Source organism: Peromyscus eremicus, chromosome 3, assembly GCF_949786415.1.
Source record: "Peromyscus eremicus chromosome 3, PerEre_H2_v1, whole genome shotgun sequence".
Lineage (NCBI taxonomy): Eukaryota > Metazoa > Chordata > Mammalia > Rodentia > Cricetidae > Peromyscus > Peromyscus eremicus.
This window is the reverse complement of record NC_081418.1, coordinates 149,891,808-149,907,229: the sequence shown is the minus strand read 5'-3', so window position 1 is coordinate 149,907,229 and position 15,422 is coordinate 149,891,808. Positions and strand designations below refer to the sequence as shown.

At 39.6% G+C, this 15,422-nt stretch overlaps 1 protein-coding gene across 1 annotated transcript in view; it reads left to right on the top strand.

Moving 5' to 3' along the window:
• LOC131907492 (solute carrier organic anion transporter family member 1A4-like) overlaps positions 1 to 15,422 on the top strand; it is a 36,809-nt gene that overhangs the window by 12,051 nt on the left and 9,336 nt on the right. The window contains exons 3-6 of the mRNA XM_059258747.1: positions 3,488 to 3,586; positions 4,671 to 4,892; positions 11,746 to 11,910; positions 13,084 to 13,279. Coding sequence (XP_059114730.1) covers positions 3,488 to 3,586; positions 4,671 to 4,892; positions 11,746 to 11,910; positions 13,084 to 13,279 — 682 coding nt within the window. The remainder of the gene's footprint in view (positions 1 to 3,487; positions 3,587 to 4,670; positions 4,893 to 11,745; positions 11,911 to 13,083; positions 13,280 to 15,422) is intronic.

Genomic DNA, 15,422 nt, shown 5'->3' with positions numbered 1-15,422 from the left:
GAGTGGGCCCTGCACCTCACCTGGACAACACAGTAGAGCTGGCCCTGGAGGTGTGAGTGAGGGTGAGCCTGCTCTCTGAGGGTGAGGGAGTGAGAGCAGGAGAACCGGCCCTGCCCCTTGCCTCCTGCTGCATTGGATGAGCTAGCTAAGGCAGTGCTGGAGAGCTTGCTCTGGTGGTCAAAGATCTGGGAGAGCTTGTGGGCTCATCTGCCCACCTCCTACTCAGGCCCAGAACCAGGGATGTGAGTTGTCCCACCCCAACGTCTACCCCATCTATGAAACTGCTAGAGCATGAGAAGGGGCCAGTCCTGCAGATTCAAAGCTGCAGGATATCGAAGGGCAACAACAGGATATCTAAGAGCAGTGCCAGTGAGGGCCCAGTGTCTATAACACAGCAGAAGCCAGAGACCTCTTCCCAGAACAATGGCTCATTACAATGAACACTCTCAAGTAAAGATGTATAGACTAAAGGGTGTACTATTTGACTCACTGTGTCACACTACAGATTCCACAATAAGAATTTTCCCTTTTACATTTTACTTTATTTTTTTTTGGGGGGGGGGATTGCAAAGGCAGAAGATACCAAGGGATGGGAAGATGAATGCAATAGGGATGCATAATATGAAATCCACAAAGAACCAATAAAAAGTTAAAAATATAATTATTATAGTAAAGTGAGTAAGATACATAATGATAGAATCTTCCATTTAGTATGTAAATAGCTTAGTTTCATAAATAAATAGCTATATAATTACATAAATATTATATATATAAATAATCAACTAACTGAAAAACAAATAAGAAATTAGGAATGCATTTTCATGTATCCCTCTATGGCTTAAGAAGCCAAATGTAAAAACTGAGAATTATCTATGCTAGACAATAAGTTTAATCAAGAATAAATGAAGTTGCCTTGGGAAGACATATATTTACCTTGAATCCATAGGTCACACAGTGGGGGATTCTTCTACTCAGTGAGTAGAGTGAAAGAAAAGTCAAACAATATTTCCATGGGAAGAAAGTGAACAGTAAACATATAGTTTGAGAGCTGCTAGGAGGAAGCAGATGATGAGGAGCTGGCCAACAATGTCAAGTACATTAGGAGCATAAAGATCAAAACTGGAAAAAGAGGTTTATGATGGAGGTCAGTTGTGCCAAGAGAGGATCTTACAATCAGGAAGATCTGAGCAGAGTGAGAAGGGAGGAGTCAAGGCAGACAGTGGAGGGCAGGAATGAACAGTGGAGTTGGAAATCTTGTAGGAATCATTGGATAGAGGACATCAAACAGTGTGGAGTGTTAGAGAGAACAAGGAAGACAGAAGGGTTTGGTATTGAGAAGTCAGGCACACAGAGGAGGACTAACCTATAAAACCACAGGGAAGGAGGAAAGAACAAAATTTAAAGTAAAGAGAAGGCAGAAGTTGAAGTTGTTTGTATCTGGTTTTTCTGTGAGTAGGGATGGCTCAGCAGAGATTCTGAACCCAGATAATTTGGGAGATGCTGGTGGTCATTTCAAAGAAGTCAGGTGAGGTTGGAAGGGAGCAAAAAAATGAAAACAATAATAAGATAAGAAAGAAGACCAGAGTGGATGGGGAAAAGGGTAGATGGGAGTTGGGTGGAGGAAACGGGAGGAATGGAGGGAGGGGAAATTGTTTTAGGCATGTAAAATAAATGAAAAAAATGTAAAAAAGAAAGCAGACCAGGATAGCATCCAAGAGAAGTGCTGTTATGAGGACACATTCTCTCTTTGGAAGGAAGTTTCAAGAGAAGAGCTTTGATGAAGACACATCACAGGAAATTCATCACAGCTCGCACTGATTGTGAAACTGCACTAGTTTCATTTCTGTTGCTGTGAAAAATTGCAACTTTGGAAAGAAAGGTTCATTTGGCTTACAGTTCACCACAACAGAGAAGTCACAGTAGCTGGAGCTTGAAGCAGCTGGCCACACCCACAAGAGCAGAGGGAGTGAATTATGCATGCTTATGTCTTTGCTTACATGGTTGTGCTCAGCTCTTTTCCCACTCTTACACAGCTGATGACTCCCTGACTAGGGAATGGAGCCGCCCATAGTGGGCTGCTTCATCTTTTTTTTTTTCCGGTTTTTCGAGACAGGGTTTCTCTGTGTAGCTTTGCACCTTTCCAGGAACTCACTTGGTAGTCCAGGCTGGCCTCGAACTCACAGAGATCCACCTGGCTCTGCCTCCCGAGTGCTAGGATTAAAGGCATACGCCACCACTGCCCGGCCGGGCTGCTTCATCTTAATGTGGGGATTAACAAGGCAACTCCATGTAGTGAAAAGGAGGTTTATTTTGGGGTAATTTACAGCCAGTAAAAGGGTTGGTTACAGGATCTGGGAAAGGTGAGGTGCAGTCCAGCGGAGATCTCTGGAGAACTCTGACTTGGTCTGCCATCCAGCATCCAGGATCACAAGGAATCAAGAGGGCTGGCACATCTGGATCTTGGGTCTTAAGGGCTCCTTTCTCAGCCCCACCCCAGGGGCAGGTCATAGGTAGGCATGGCAGTTACCAGAAGCCTCACTAGGGGTAGTACTCCAGGTCAAAGCTGGAACAGCTACCCACTACATCTTCTCATATCAATTAACTTAAGATAGTCTTCTATGGACATGCCACAGGTAAACCCATTGTAGACAATACTTCATTAAGACTCTACCCCCAGGTAATTCAACATTGTGTCAAGGTGAAAATTATAGCTAACTATCAGAGTCCCTTTGAAAACAGGGCCATGGAAATATCAAAAGGAGCTTGCTTGCATCATGGCTTTATGGGTCTGCCAGTGATAGTACAGTCTTTGCCTTTAACTCAGCATAAAAGAGAATTTGGAATGTGGCTTTAAATGATAAAGCTTCTGTGACAATCAGATTTCTATCACTTTAATAAATATGTGAGATAATGATTTATGAAGAGAAAGGATTCATTTGGCTCATAGCTTTGGAAGTTCTATTCTATGTCACTAAAATGTGTGGTTTGGAGGCCTGCCATGAGGCAGCTCACTATAGTGGAAGGATGGGTAGAATAAAACCATTAATCTTAAGACTGGGATGCAAAACAGAATGAGTAATGAGCTATAGTTCTACTTCAGATGACTTGACGATTCACCACCATGCCCTGCATCTGAGGGTTCCTTCAGACTCTAGTGGTAATCCACAGTAATTCATATTGAAACAATGGTAGTTTCTCAATATTTAAAGAAATAAATATATGTATGTGTAAAATAATACAAAGCTTAATTTCTTTATATGTTGAATGTAAAAATATCTGAGGTAGTTGGGAGTGTAGCTAAGTTCTAGAGCACCTGCCTAGACTATTAGATTTGATACCCAGCTCTGCAAAGAAATGAAAATAAAATTAAAAACAATTCAATCTCAAGGCTTGTGTGTGTGTGTGTGTGTGTGTGTGTGTGTGTGTGTGTGTGTGCAAGCAAATTCTTTGTGTGGTTATGTAACTTCCTGTCTTTGCTTTCTTCCAGGGATTTTAAAAATTGGAACGGTCATTGGCCCTTTAATTGGACTTACGTTGGCAACATTTTCTGCAAACATTTATGTAGATGCTGGGTCTGTGAATACAGGTAATACATTTTATTTATACAATCCATTCCCTAGAATGTGGGAGAATGCTCCAGAATGCTATGCCACTGCCTCTTTTGACCCTCAGTTGACAATTATCCCTGCTTACAGATTGAAGATCTCAGAGGAGCAGAGACAAAGATAAAATGTCACCTTCTGATAAAAAGTCTGCCGATCTCTCAGCACATTTCAGCCACAACTTGCTCTCAAAAGACTTACTCACATAGGGTTTTCTCAATGAGACACTCATTGTGGATAATAAAATACATCTTTCTGTTATGTGATAAGCACCAATTTGTAAAGTTTTCACAAGACAGATAGCAATACTCATTTACTACTCATATACATAACCTATACTGCTAGATAAAATTAATTTTCTTAATGAATACACAAAAGAAAAAATAATTGGATATCATGTGACATTTTATTTTATTATCTATCTATCTATCTACATATGTGTGTGTGTGTGTGTGTGTGTGTGTGTGTGTGTGTGTGTGTGTGTGCTCAAGCACATTGTTTGTGTGTGTACCTGCTGAGGTCAGAAGAGGATTTCAAATCTCTTGTAATCAGAATTGCAGACAGTAGTGAGTTTCAATGTGGGTTCTGAGAATAGAACTCAGGACCTACACAAGAGCATCAATAAGTCTTAGCCACTGAACTGTCTCTCTAGCCCCTCCCTCTCCTTCTGTGATGTTTTGAGATATGACCACATCACGTTAAAGTCAGTTCATTAGATATGCCTCAAATCTTTTTCATGTCTTTTTGACATGAAGTTTTAATCTTTTACACCATGTAGCACCCCAGAACATTTCTTCTTACTGAATTACAACTGATCAAGGGCAGACACTTTTTCTAAAGGTTTGAACTAGCCAAGTCAGATGGCAGGTCCCTGTAACCCTAGCATTTAGGAAGCAGTGGCAGAGGATCAGAAGTACAAGGTCCAAATAAGAAGAATAACTAATGGGTGACAAGTTTATAATAATATACAAATTTTGTGTTTAGATGGCTTAGGATCCTTAATAATTTTCTGCAGTTTACACAGGAAGGAATGGTGCAAGCTAATAAAATGCCTGTATTTCTCCACAGATGACCTGACCATAACTCCCACTGATACACGCTGGGTCGGTGCTTGGTGGATTGGCTTTTTGATGTGTGCTGGAGTGAATGTCCTGACCAGCATTCCCTTTTTCTTTTTCCCTAAAACACTCCCAAAGGAAGGACTAGAGGATAATGTGAATGTGACTAAAAGTGACCGAGAAGAGAAACACGGAGGAAAAGCCAAGGAGGAAAAACGTGGAATCACTAAAGGCAAACAGGAAAACTTTAAACCCTGTATTTGGTTTAGATGGGTCTGCAGTTTGTGGAGTGTTTGTCATGCTGTGCTGAGTTAAGATAGTTTGTCACTAATGGTCCCTACTCAGATGTGTTAAACTTCTTCCAAAGTTACCACTTGCAAACAACTGACATAATTTGTAACCAGCTTATTTTAGATTAGACTTTATGAAAAATTCAAGTTGATCTGAAAATTCAATAAGCAAATATAATTTTCTCATTTTGAAAAGCCTATTTTGCACAAAATATTATACTAAGTTAAAAAACATGAATAACCAGAAATTCAAGCTAAAGATAATGGGAGAGAAATATCTGTACAAAGGTAACAGTGTAGTTTGATAATAAAAACGTCTTTTTAGCAATGAGCATCCTTGAAGTTAAGGCTGGAAGAGAAAATATAAGAGGTGATATAATCCTCTGTATTTGAAGGTGTGTGATAGTTTCCAGGAGAGCTGTTCCCTAAGGAATAGACTGTTGTGAAACAAGCAAGAATGTTATTAACCTAAGATGCAGAGTAGTAACGCTCCTGTAGAGACTAACGTGGAAAGCTGAGTGTTCAAGACTGTCCATTCTTAAACCTTGGAACTAATTTCACAGTTATGTGTGCAGTGACCTTTGTAGCATTATCAAGAGAAATGCTTGGGCTCTGTAATTCATAAAGTGTATACTTGGAGGATAGGAAGGGTATATTTCTTAACGTATCAAATGAGATTAACAGTATGTTATATTCTTGGGTTTCTGTCCTGTTCTGGCATAGATTACTGTGGTCAGCATTTTAATGATGGTATTTGTATTTCCTCCACTACTCATATCCTCCAACAATAATATGCACTGAATAATCATACATCTCCATTAAACACTATTGACTATTGCTGAGGTGCTAGTCAAACTGGCATCCAGTTCAGAGGCTTGAACATTCTTAGAATCATGGTCATGTTAACAATTCTCCTGAAAGAGCTAATAATTATTTTTATGTCTGACTGTATGATCTGCAATATAAACATATTGATTTTTTTGTTTTTAGTTTTAATTTTTTAATATATCCTGACCACAGTATCTCCTTCCTCCACTCCTCCCAGATCCCTCCAACTTCCCCTCTCCCACAGATCCACTCCTCCTCTGTTTCCCTTCAGAAAAATGTAGGTCTCCCAGGGATATCAACTGAACATGGCATAACAAGATGCAATAAGACTAGGCAAAAACCCACACATCAAGGCTACCTGAGACAATGCAGCAGGAGGAAACAAGTTCCAAGAACAGGCAAAAGAATCAGAGATACCCCCACTCCCGCTGTTAGGAGTCCCACAAAAACACCAAGCAAACAACCATAACGTATATGTAGATGACCTAGTGTAGACCCATGCATGCTCTATGATTGCTCCTTCAGATGCTGTGAGCCTTTACCAGACCTAATTAGTTGAAATCTGTGGACTATGTTCTCCTGGTGTCCTTGATCCCTCTGGCTCCTACATTTCTTTCATTTTTGCAGGCTTCGCCAAGCTCTAAGGGGAGTGACCCAATGGAGACTTCCAGTGTGGGCTCTCTACCTAATGTTTGGCTGTGGGTCTTTGTATTTGCTCCCATCAGCTGCTGGTGGAAGCCTCTTCAATTATGATTGGACTAGGCCCAGATCTATGTGTATATAAGAACATTATTAGTAATCATTTTATTGATTTTTTTTTTTTATCATAGATCTTTGGGCTCTCCAGCCTCCTGTTCCTGGTCATCCAGGCTGTAATGAGCATAGGCTCCCTCTAGTGATGTAGGTCTCAAATTAGACTGGTCATTGGTTGGCAGCTCCCATGGGTTCTATCTCTCCAGTGTCTCACCACATTTTGCAGTTGGGATAGATTATAGGTCAAAGATTTTGTGGCTGGGTTGTTGTTCTAGTCCTTTCTCTGGAAGTCTTGCCTGTTTACAGAGGGTGGCTGGTTCATGCTGCAAATCCCCCATTACTACAAGTCTTCACTAGAGTCATCTTCTTAGAATCCTGCAAGTTTCTAATGCACTAGGTTTCTACGTTACCCAACCAAATGCCCTCCAATTCCAGACATCTATTCCCATACTGTCTCCCTCCATTAGTCCCCCTCACTGGATCACTCCTGTTCCCATTGCCACCTATCCCAGTCTACTTGCAAAATCTTTTTTATTTTCCTTCCTAGGAAGATCCACTAGTCCCCCTTAGGGCCCTCCTTGTTAGGTAGCCTTCCTGGGTCTATGGATTGTAGCATGATTATAATTGACTGAACAACTAATATCCACTTATGAGCGAGTACATGTCACGTTTGTCTTTCTAGGTCTGAGTTACCTCACTCAGGATGATTTTTTTCTAACTCTGTGCATTTTACTGCAACTATCATGATGTCATTCATTTAACAGTGAGTAATACTCCATTGAAGAAATGTACCACATCTTCTTTATCCATTCTTTGGTTGATGGACATTTAGGTTGCTTCCACTTTCTGGTTATTATGAATAAAGATGCTATGGACATAGTTGAAAAAGTGTCCTTGTGGTAGAATGGTGATATAGCTGGGTTTTGAGGTAGTTTTCTGAGGATATCACTGCCATATTGATTTCCATAGTGGCTGTAATACACTCAGACCAACAATGGAAGAGTGTTCCCCTTGCTCCACTCCTTGCCATCATGAGCTGTCACTTGTGTTATTGATCTTAGCCATTCTGACAGGTGTGAGATGGAATCTCAGAGTCATTTTGATTTGCATTTCACTGATGGCTAAGGATGATGAACATTTCTTTAAGTGTTGCTCAGCTACTTGAGATTCCTCTGTTGAGAATTCTCTGTTTAGGGCTGTACCCCATTTTTAATTGAATTATTTGTTTTCTTGGTATTTAGTTTCTCAAGTTCTTTACATATTTTGTATATTAGCCCTCTATCAGATGTGGAGTTGTTTGAAATGTTTTCCCATTTACTAGGCTGTAATTTTGTTATATTGATAGTGTCCTTTGCGTACATAAGCTCTTCAGTTTCATGAGGTCCCATTTATTAATTGTTTGTCTTAATGACTGTGCTACTGATATTCTATTAAGGAAGTTGTCTCCTTTGCCAGTGTGGCCAAGGCTATCTCTCACTTTCTCTTCAATCAGGTTCAGTGTATCTGGTTTTATGTTGAGGTCTTTGATCCACTTGGACTTGTGTTTTGTGCAAGGTGATGAATATAGATCTATTTTCATTCTTCTACATGCAGATATCCAGTTTGACCAGCACTGTTTGTTGAAGATGCTTTCATTTTCCATTGTATATTTCTAGCTTCTTTATAAAAAAAACCAGGTGTCCATAGGTGTGTGGATTTATTTCTGGATATTGGATTATATTTCAGTGATCAACATGTCTGTTTTTTATGCCAATACTTGTGGTTATTACTACTATAGCTCTGTTGTAGAGCTTGAAATCAGAGATGGTGATATCTCCAGAAGTTCTTTTATTATTGTCTCCAATTTCTTTATGTAGCCACTTAGTGCTGTGAACTTTCTTATTAGCATTACTTTTATTGTGTCCCATAACTTTGTGTATGTTGTGTATTCATTTTCTTTGATTCTAGGAGTTCTTTAATTTCTTTCTTTATTTCTGCCTTGACCCAGTCAGTAGTCATTCTTTAGGAAGTTGTGAAGTTTCCTTGAGGTTGTAGGCTTTCTGTTGTCTCTGTTGTTGTTGAAATAAAGCTTTAATCCATGGTGATCTGATAGGACACAGATAGATATTTCAAGTTTCTTGTGTATGTTGAGACTTTCTTGTGGCTGAATATGTGTCAGTTTTGGAGAAATTTTCCTGAGCTATTGAGAAGAAGGTATATTCTTCCATGTTTCTGTGAAATATTCTGTAGATATCTGTTAGGTCTATTTTGTTTATTATGTCTCTTAGCTTCAGTATTTCTGTTTAGTTTTTGTCTGGATAACCTGACTATTGGTGAGAATGAGGTATTGAAGTCCCCTACTATCAATGTGTGATTTTAGCTTTAGTTATATTTCTTTTATTACCATGTGTGTCCTGATGTTAAGAATTGAAACATCATGTTGATTGATTTTTCCTTTGGTGAGTATGAAGTGTCCTTCCTCATGTTGCCTGATTAATTTTGATTTGAACTAAATTTTGCCATATGTTAGAATGGCTACAGCAGCTTGTTTCTTAGACTCATTTGTTGAAAAATCTTTTTCCAGTAATTTGCTCTCAGGTAACATCTATCTTTGATGATGTGGTGTGTTTCTTGTATGCAGCAAAAGGATGGGTCTTGTTTTCATTTCGATTCTTGCTGGGAGTCACAGGATTATGCAGTAGGGATTCAACCATCATTGATAAAGGTCAACCTATCAAAACCAAGGGTTCTGATGGAGGACTAAGCCAAGACACAGGCGTGTTGGAGTTATTGCCTTTTGAATGAATTGGCTTTTTCTTGATGTAGAAGCCATAGCTTGTTCCATCTGTTACAAAATTGGGATTAATTCCCATGGTCTAGAGGTATTCTGCTCATTTATTTATTTAAAATTCTTAAGTTCAAAGTCTCTTCTGGGATCCATGCAATCTCTTAACTGTAATCCCCTGTAAAATCAAAATAAACAAGCAGATCATGTACTTTCAACATATAATGGAACAGTATATACATTACCATTCCAAAAGGTAGGAAAGGGAGGATAGTCAGGAAATACTGGACCAAAGCAAGACTGAAAACCAGCTGGGTGAACTCCCAAGCCTGCATCTCCATGTCTGATGTCAAAGCTCTCTTCAGATCTTCAACTCTTTTCAGCTTTGTTGACTGCAGCACACTTCCTTCTTTTGGGCTGGTTCCACTCCCTGTTAGCAGCTCTTCTTGACTAGTGGCTCATTACTCTGGTATCTCCAACATCTTGGGGTCTCCAAGGCAGTCAGTCTTCAACTTCATAGCTGCATGTAATGGCCTCTCTAGAGCTCCATGCAGGGATACCACTGACACATGCCTGGTCTCAGATGCTTTCCTTAAATGTAGAGGAAGATTTCATAACCCCTTTCTTCTATCCTTGACTCTAAAACCAGAACCACACGGCCAAAGCTGCCAAGTACTGTAGCTTGCTGAGGCTGGAACATTCCTCCCTCATTCAGTTACATCATATCCAGCTTTCTGTTCTCAGTGGTTTCCTTCACTGCCGGAGCTTGGCTATCCTGAATCTCAATCTGAAAACCAAGCTGGCCTCAAGCTCATAGATCCCCTTGCCTTTATCTCCTGAGTGCTGGTATAAAGGTGTGTACCATCACAAATTTACATAAGTTTTTCCTTAATTCCTTTCCACAAGTTGGAAGGTTAGCTGGGTGGGGTGTTGCCCTAAGGTCACTACTCCCTCTATACCATTTCTTAATCTGTTTATCTCCTTGAACACAGGACTTAGCCCCTTTCCACTTCCAGGAGCCCTTTCTTGCAATCTATGTTTTGTGTTTTTCACTTGCTCAGCCTGTCCATTTACAGAGTCTATACTAAGTTGTATTGAGATTTCCTCTGCAACAGAATTAATCCACATCTCTTCACTTTAGTCTCAGGCAGATTCTATGGACAAGGGCAAAAAGCAGCCACATTGATCATCAAAATATCACATGATCTCTAGGTAACATACTAAAATTCTTCTCTGAAACCCCTAGAAACTGTGCCCCGGGGCTCAAATAACCGTCGACACCACCGTCTTTCATGTTCCTACTAGGATGACCCATCAATCCGAATTTATATCATTGCATTGCTTTTCTAATCCATAGTCCTAAAGTCATATTCCTCAAAAAAATGGTCTATTGTATCACAGCAATACTCCCATCACTGATACCAACTTGTGTTAGTTATGGTTTCTATTGCTGTGAAGAAAGACAATGACCATAGCAACTCTTAGAAAGAAAAACATTTAATTGGGGCTCCCTTACAGTTTAGAGGTTTAGAATATTATTGTCATGGTGAGTGGCATGTGATCAGAGATGGAACTGGAGAAGGAGCTGAGAATTCTGTATCTTGATCGGCAGGCTGTAGAAGCAGTCTGTGTAGAAGCACTCAGTGTAGCTTGAGCATAGGATACCTCAAAGACTACCTCCAATAGGGCCATACCTACTCCAATGAAGCCACACCTTCCTATGTGAAACTACCTATGGGGTGCATTTTATTTCAAATCACCAAAACAGGAAAAGGAAAGTGACTATTAAGTGTGAATTCAGTCAAACTATTTTCAGTGAGATCCAATCCATTTACTAGAGAGGCTACAAAACTGACCCTCAGCTTTTTAAACAAGAAGGAGTTCTGCTTATATCACTTGGAGCTTTATTTACACCAAATGAGTCAGCATTCCTTACAGTGAGACCCTTGTGTTGAGATGTTTAAAAATATCAGTAGGAGCTTCTGATGAATGTTCTATTGTGAAGTGGTTGGTTGAGACTCAGCAAGATTCCTGGAGACTTCCTAACTTTTAGCTTATCTGTTCTTGTACAAAGGAGTGATAACATCAGTGTCTGAACTCAAACTTCATCAGAGAGTCCCTTACAGATTCCAGAGAACAGACTAGTCACTCTCTAGTGAATACAGGATATTAATAGAAGGGAAAGAGAAAAGCAAATGAAATTGTATTAGCCACAGACAGGATTCTATCTCCTTATAGTTTTGCTTGATGGCAAAACTGCGTTCTGATTCTTATATGGCCAGTTGTATCACTAACTTCTAGAGGTGACTTAAACAATGATACTCAAAGAGGTAAAATGTATCTATCAAATGCATTTGAGCTACCCCACAGAATCTGTGAGAAGATTTTAGAACACTGAACACAACATGCAAGGTCAAGTTAGCTTGATGATCTTGGCACTCTTGTTTCAGATTTCTTGCCATTCATGAAGAGCCTCTTCTGCAATTCAATTTACATGCTTTTCATCCTCCTAAGTGTGCTCCACCTCAACGCAATTGTCATTATTATTACCTTCATGCCTAAATACCTGGAACAGCAGTATGGAAAATCAACTGCAGAGATAGTCTTTTTCATAGGTATGTAGTCTCATTATTTCTTCAGTAGCACTTCTTCCTTCCACAAGAACATGACAATCAGAATCCCAAGGACAAAGAAACAGTAAGATAATGCAAATAGTAAACTACAACAGAATTGAAATCTGCTGGGCTGTTCTTATAAATTTATTCTTTGTAGTCTCCAGGGAAACCAAAAAAGGACAGGGAAAGGAAGAGGCCAGAAATATCCTCTCTATTCTCCAATCAGAATGAAAATTGTCATCATTATGGAAATATTGGGGGATGCTCATATCAATCAATTTTCAAGAGGCAGTATGTTAATTCAAAGAGGAATACAGAGTTAACTCACTGGGTTTCTGTATCTTACTTCCAGATTTTACTTGTGTACTTCAATTCTTGCCTTACTCATTACTTCTAATTCACCTGCTTGATTCCCTGGTGGTCTGAGGATTCTGTGCAGCCACACTTGGCTTTTCTTATTAATACACTAAATCCAGGGTTCCTACCCAAATTTGGATTTTTTTCTGGGTTCATTTTACTCTTAATAACTGATGATCATAGGCTGCCAGCATCCACATTATCTAAGGTTCTCTGAAAGTCCAAATTCCAGTCCCTACCCTCAGATGTATAAAATCAAATGCAATGTTAAGGAGCTCAAAGGATGGATGGATTCTTCCAAGCCTGGTGCTGGTGTATAAATGCAACCTAGCCAGGATTTTCTCCTCCCTTTTCTTTTTTTTTTCTTTGATTTTTGCTGAGGAAGGAGACTCAGCAATAATGCTGGGCAGAGTAAACAATGCACAAAATGTTCTACACTTGATAAGCATCGACTCAGCAACTACCTTCAAAGTCACCCAGAGCTGAGTCAAATTACTACTAAACAGAGGGGTAATTACATGAAAAATAGAATGTCATAGACATGTACATGCATGCATTCATTTATGTGTGTATATGTGTGTGATGCTTATCAGGTGTTTACAACCTACTGCCTATGATTAAATAAATGCTAATACTTTTTAAAGTGACATTATAGGACATTTGAAAACCTCTTTGTACACAATAGTAACATGTGAATGAGTAGGGGTTAAGATCACTGTATATTAGAGCTAAATAATTTAAGTACGTTATTTGAGACAAATTGGTAACATTTTTTCCTGCTGTCTTCTAAAAATACTATTTTACTTGCATTCATAGGTCTTTATACCTTACCTCCAATATTTGTTGGATATGTAATTGGTGGCTTGATTATGAAGAAGTTCAAGACTTCTATGAAGAAAGCGGCATACATAGCATTCTGCCTAACCCTGACTGAATTCTTTCTACATTTATTTTACTTCTTAATGACCTGTGATAATTTCACAGTTGCTGGCTTAACTACCTCTTATGATGGGTATGTTATTTCCTAATGAAGATCATAATATTTTTTAGAATAGCTAGTCCATTTTCTTGAAGAATTCTGAATGACCATATCATTTTATTACAACTTAATGGTAGTGATCCATGGTTATCTTTTATTTTTTCTCCCATCCATCAATGTTATACCAGTGTATATAAGTTATAAGCTTATTAAATAAGTCTGGAGATGACCAGTGAGTAAGTTTATGATTTTACATTTATATGGATGTTTATCATGGTAAAACCCTCGTCTACTTTAAAGTGCAATAAGGAAAATAATCTAGAGCTTTGCAGCCTAAATTATCCATGTATTTTGTACTCCATAAACAGATAGCATTCAAAGTATACTATACAGGCCAGCGAGCCTTTAGAGGTTTCTACAATAGGCACAAATTTAGCATAATTGAATTGAATACATGGTATGTCAGCAAATGAATATATTTATATATGTCACTGGTATAGTTATATCTCACGTATTCTGTAGACTTAGATTTTGCATTTTAAGGGATGTCTGGTCATATTTTGTATAGCATGGGAAATTTAAAACTTTGCTTAGGGGACAATTATACAACCAACCAATCAGTTAAAATGAATAAAGCATAAACTTGTAGGTTCCTTTCAAAGGGCTGGGGAAATGACTCATTGGTAAAGTACTTGCTGAGCAGGCAGGAAGAACTGAGTTCAGATCCCCAGAACTCACCTACAGCTTGGCATGCTAGAGTATCTAGGGTTTTTTATTAAAAAAAAATTCTTTCCTTTTACATACCAATCCCTGTTCCCTGTTCCCTGTTCCCAATGCTTCCCTTCTCCCACTCCCCTCAATATCCCCTCATCCCACTCCAACCCTCTCCTCATAGGGAGTAAGACCTCCCTTGTGTAGTCAACACAAAATGGCAAACCAAGTTCAGGCCCAACCTAACCCCTCCCCCTGCATCAAGGCTGAGTAAGGCATTGCACCACAGGGAATGGGCTCCAAAAAAACAGTTCATGTACCCAGGTTAAGTCCTGGTCCCATTACCAGGGGACCCACAAACACATAAATCCACTCAGCTGTCTCCCACACCCTGTACTCAGATTGGTGTCTACCCTTATTGTCATCATAGAACCTAGATCCAGTGACTGATGGAAGCAGATGCAGAGACCCACAGCCAAGCACTTGGCCAAGATCCTGGAGTTCAGTTGAAGACAGGGAGGAAGGATTATAGGAGAAAGGGGGATCAGGATCATGATGGGAAAAACCACAGAGATAGATGACCCAGCTAGTGGGAGCTCATTAGCTCTGGACTGACAGCTGGGGAGGCTGCAGGGGACCACACTAGGCCCTCTGAATGTGGGTAGAGTGTCTGTAATCCCAGCAGTCCTCATGTGAGCTGAGAGGCACAGGCAGGAAAACCTGAAAGGTCATGAGTCTGCTAGTATGACATTTGCAGCAGTGAAGATCTGGGAACTCTGTCTCTAACAAGGTGCAAGATTATCTTCTGACCTCCATATGCATGCTGTCGTTATACATGTGTGCTTACACACACACACACACACACACACACACACACACACACACACACACACATACACAGAGAGACAGAGAAAGATTAAAAGAAAATTTCCTTTCAAAATCCTTATGAATCACACGATTTGAATAATTTCAAATATAAAATCATAAATAACTATATATATATATATATATATATATATACATATAATTACTGATTTGGATCTCTTTTTAAGAAAGTAATGTTCTGTTCACTTTGGTTTTTTTTTTTTTTTTCCAGTTTTTCGAGACAGGGTTTCTCTGTGTAGCTTTGCGCCTTTCCTGGGACTCACTTGGTAGCCCAGGCTGGCCTTGAACTCACAGAGATCCACCTGGCTCTGCCTCCCAAGTGCTGGGATTAAAGGCGTGCGCCACCACTGCCCGGCCCTGTTCACTTTGTAGATGTGAAAATAAAAACAGGGAGTTAGTGCATTTACATAAAATTCCTTCCACAATGCCAAAGTAGAGTTGTATGTACTGACTCCATCTCCAGTCCTGCTGACTTCACACTGTTTGAGTGACAGGATGTGAATTCAGACTCTAGACTCCCACATTATCCTCTTAAATCCCATTCTAAGTGCTGAGTTCTCTGTATCTCAGAACAGCATGT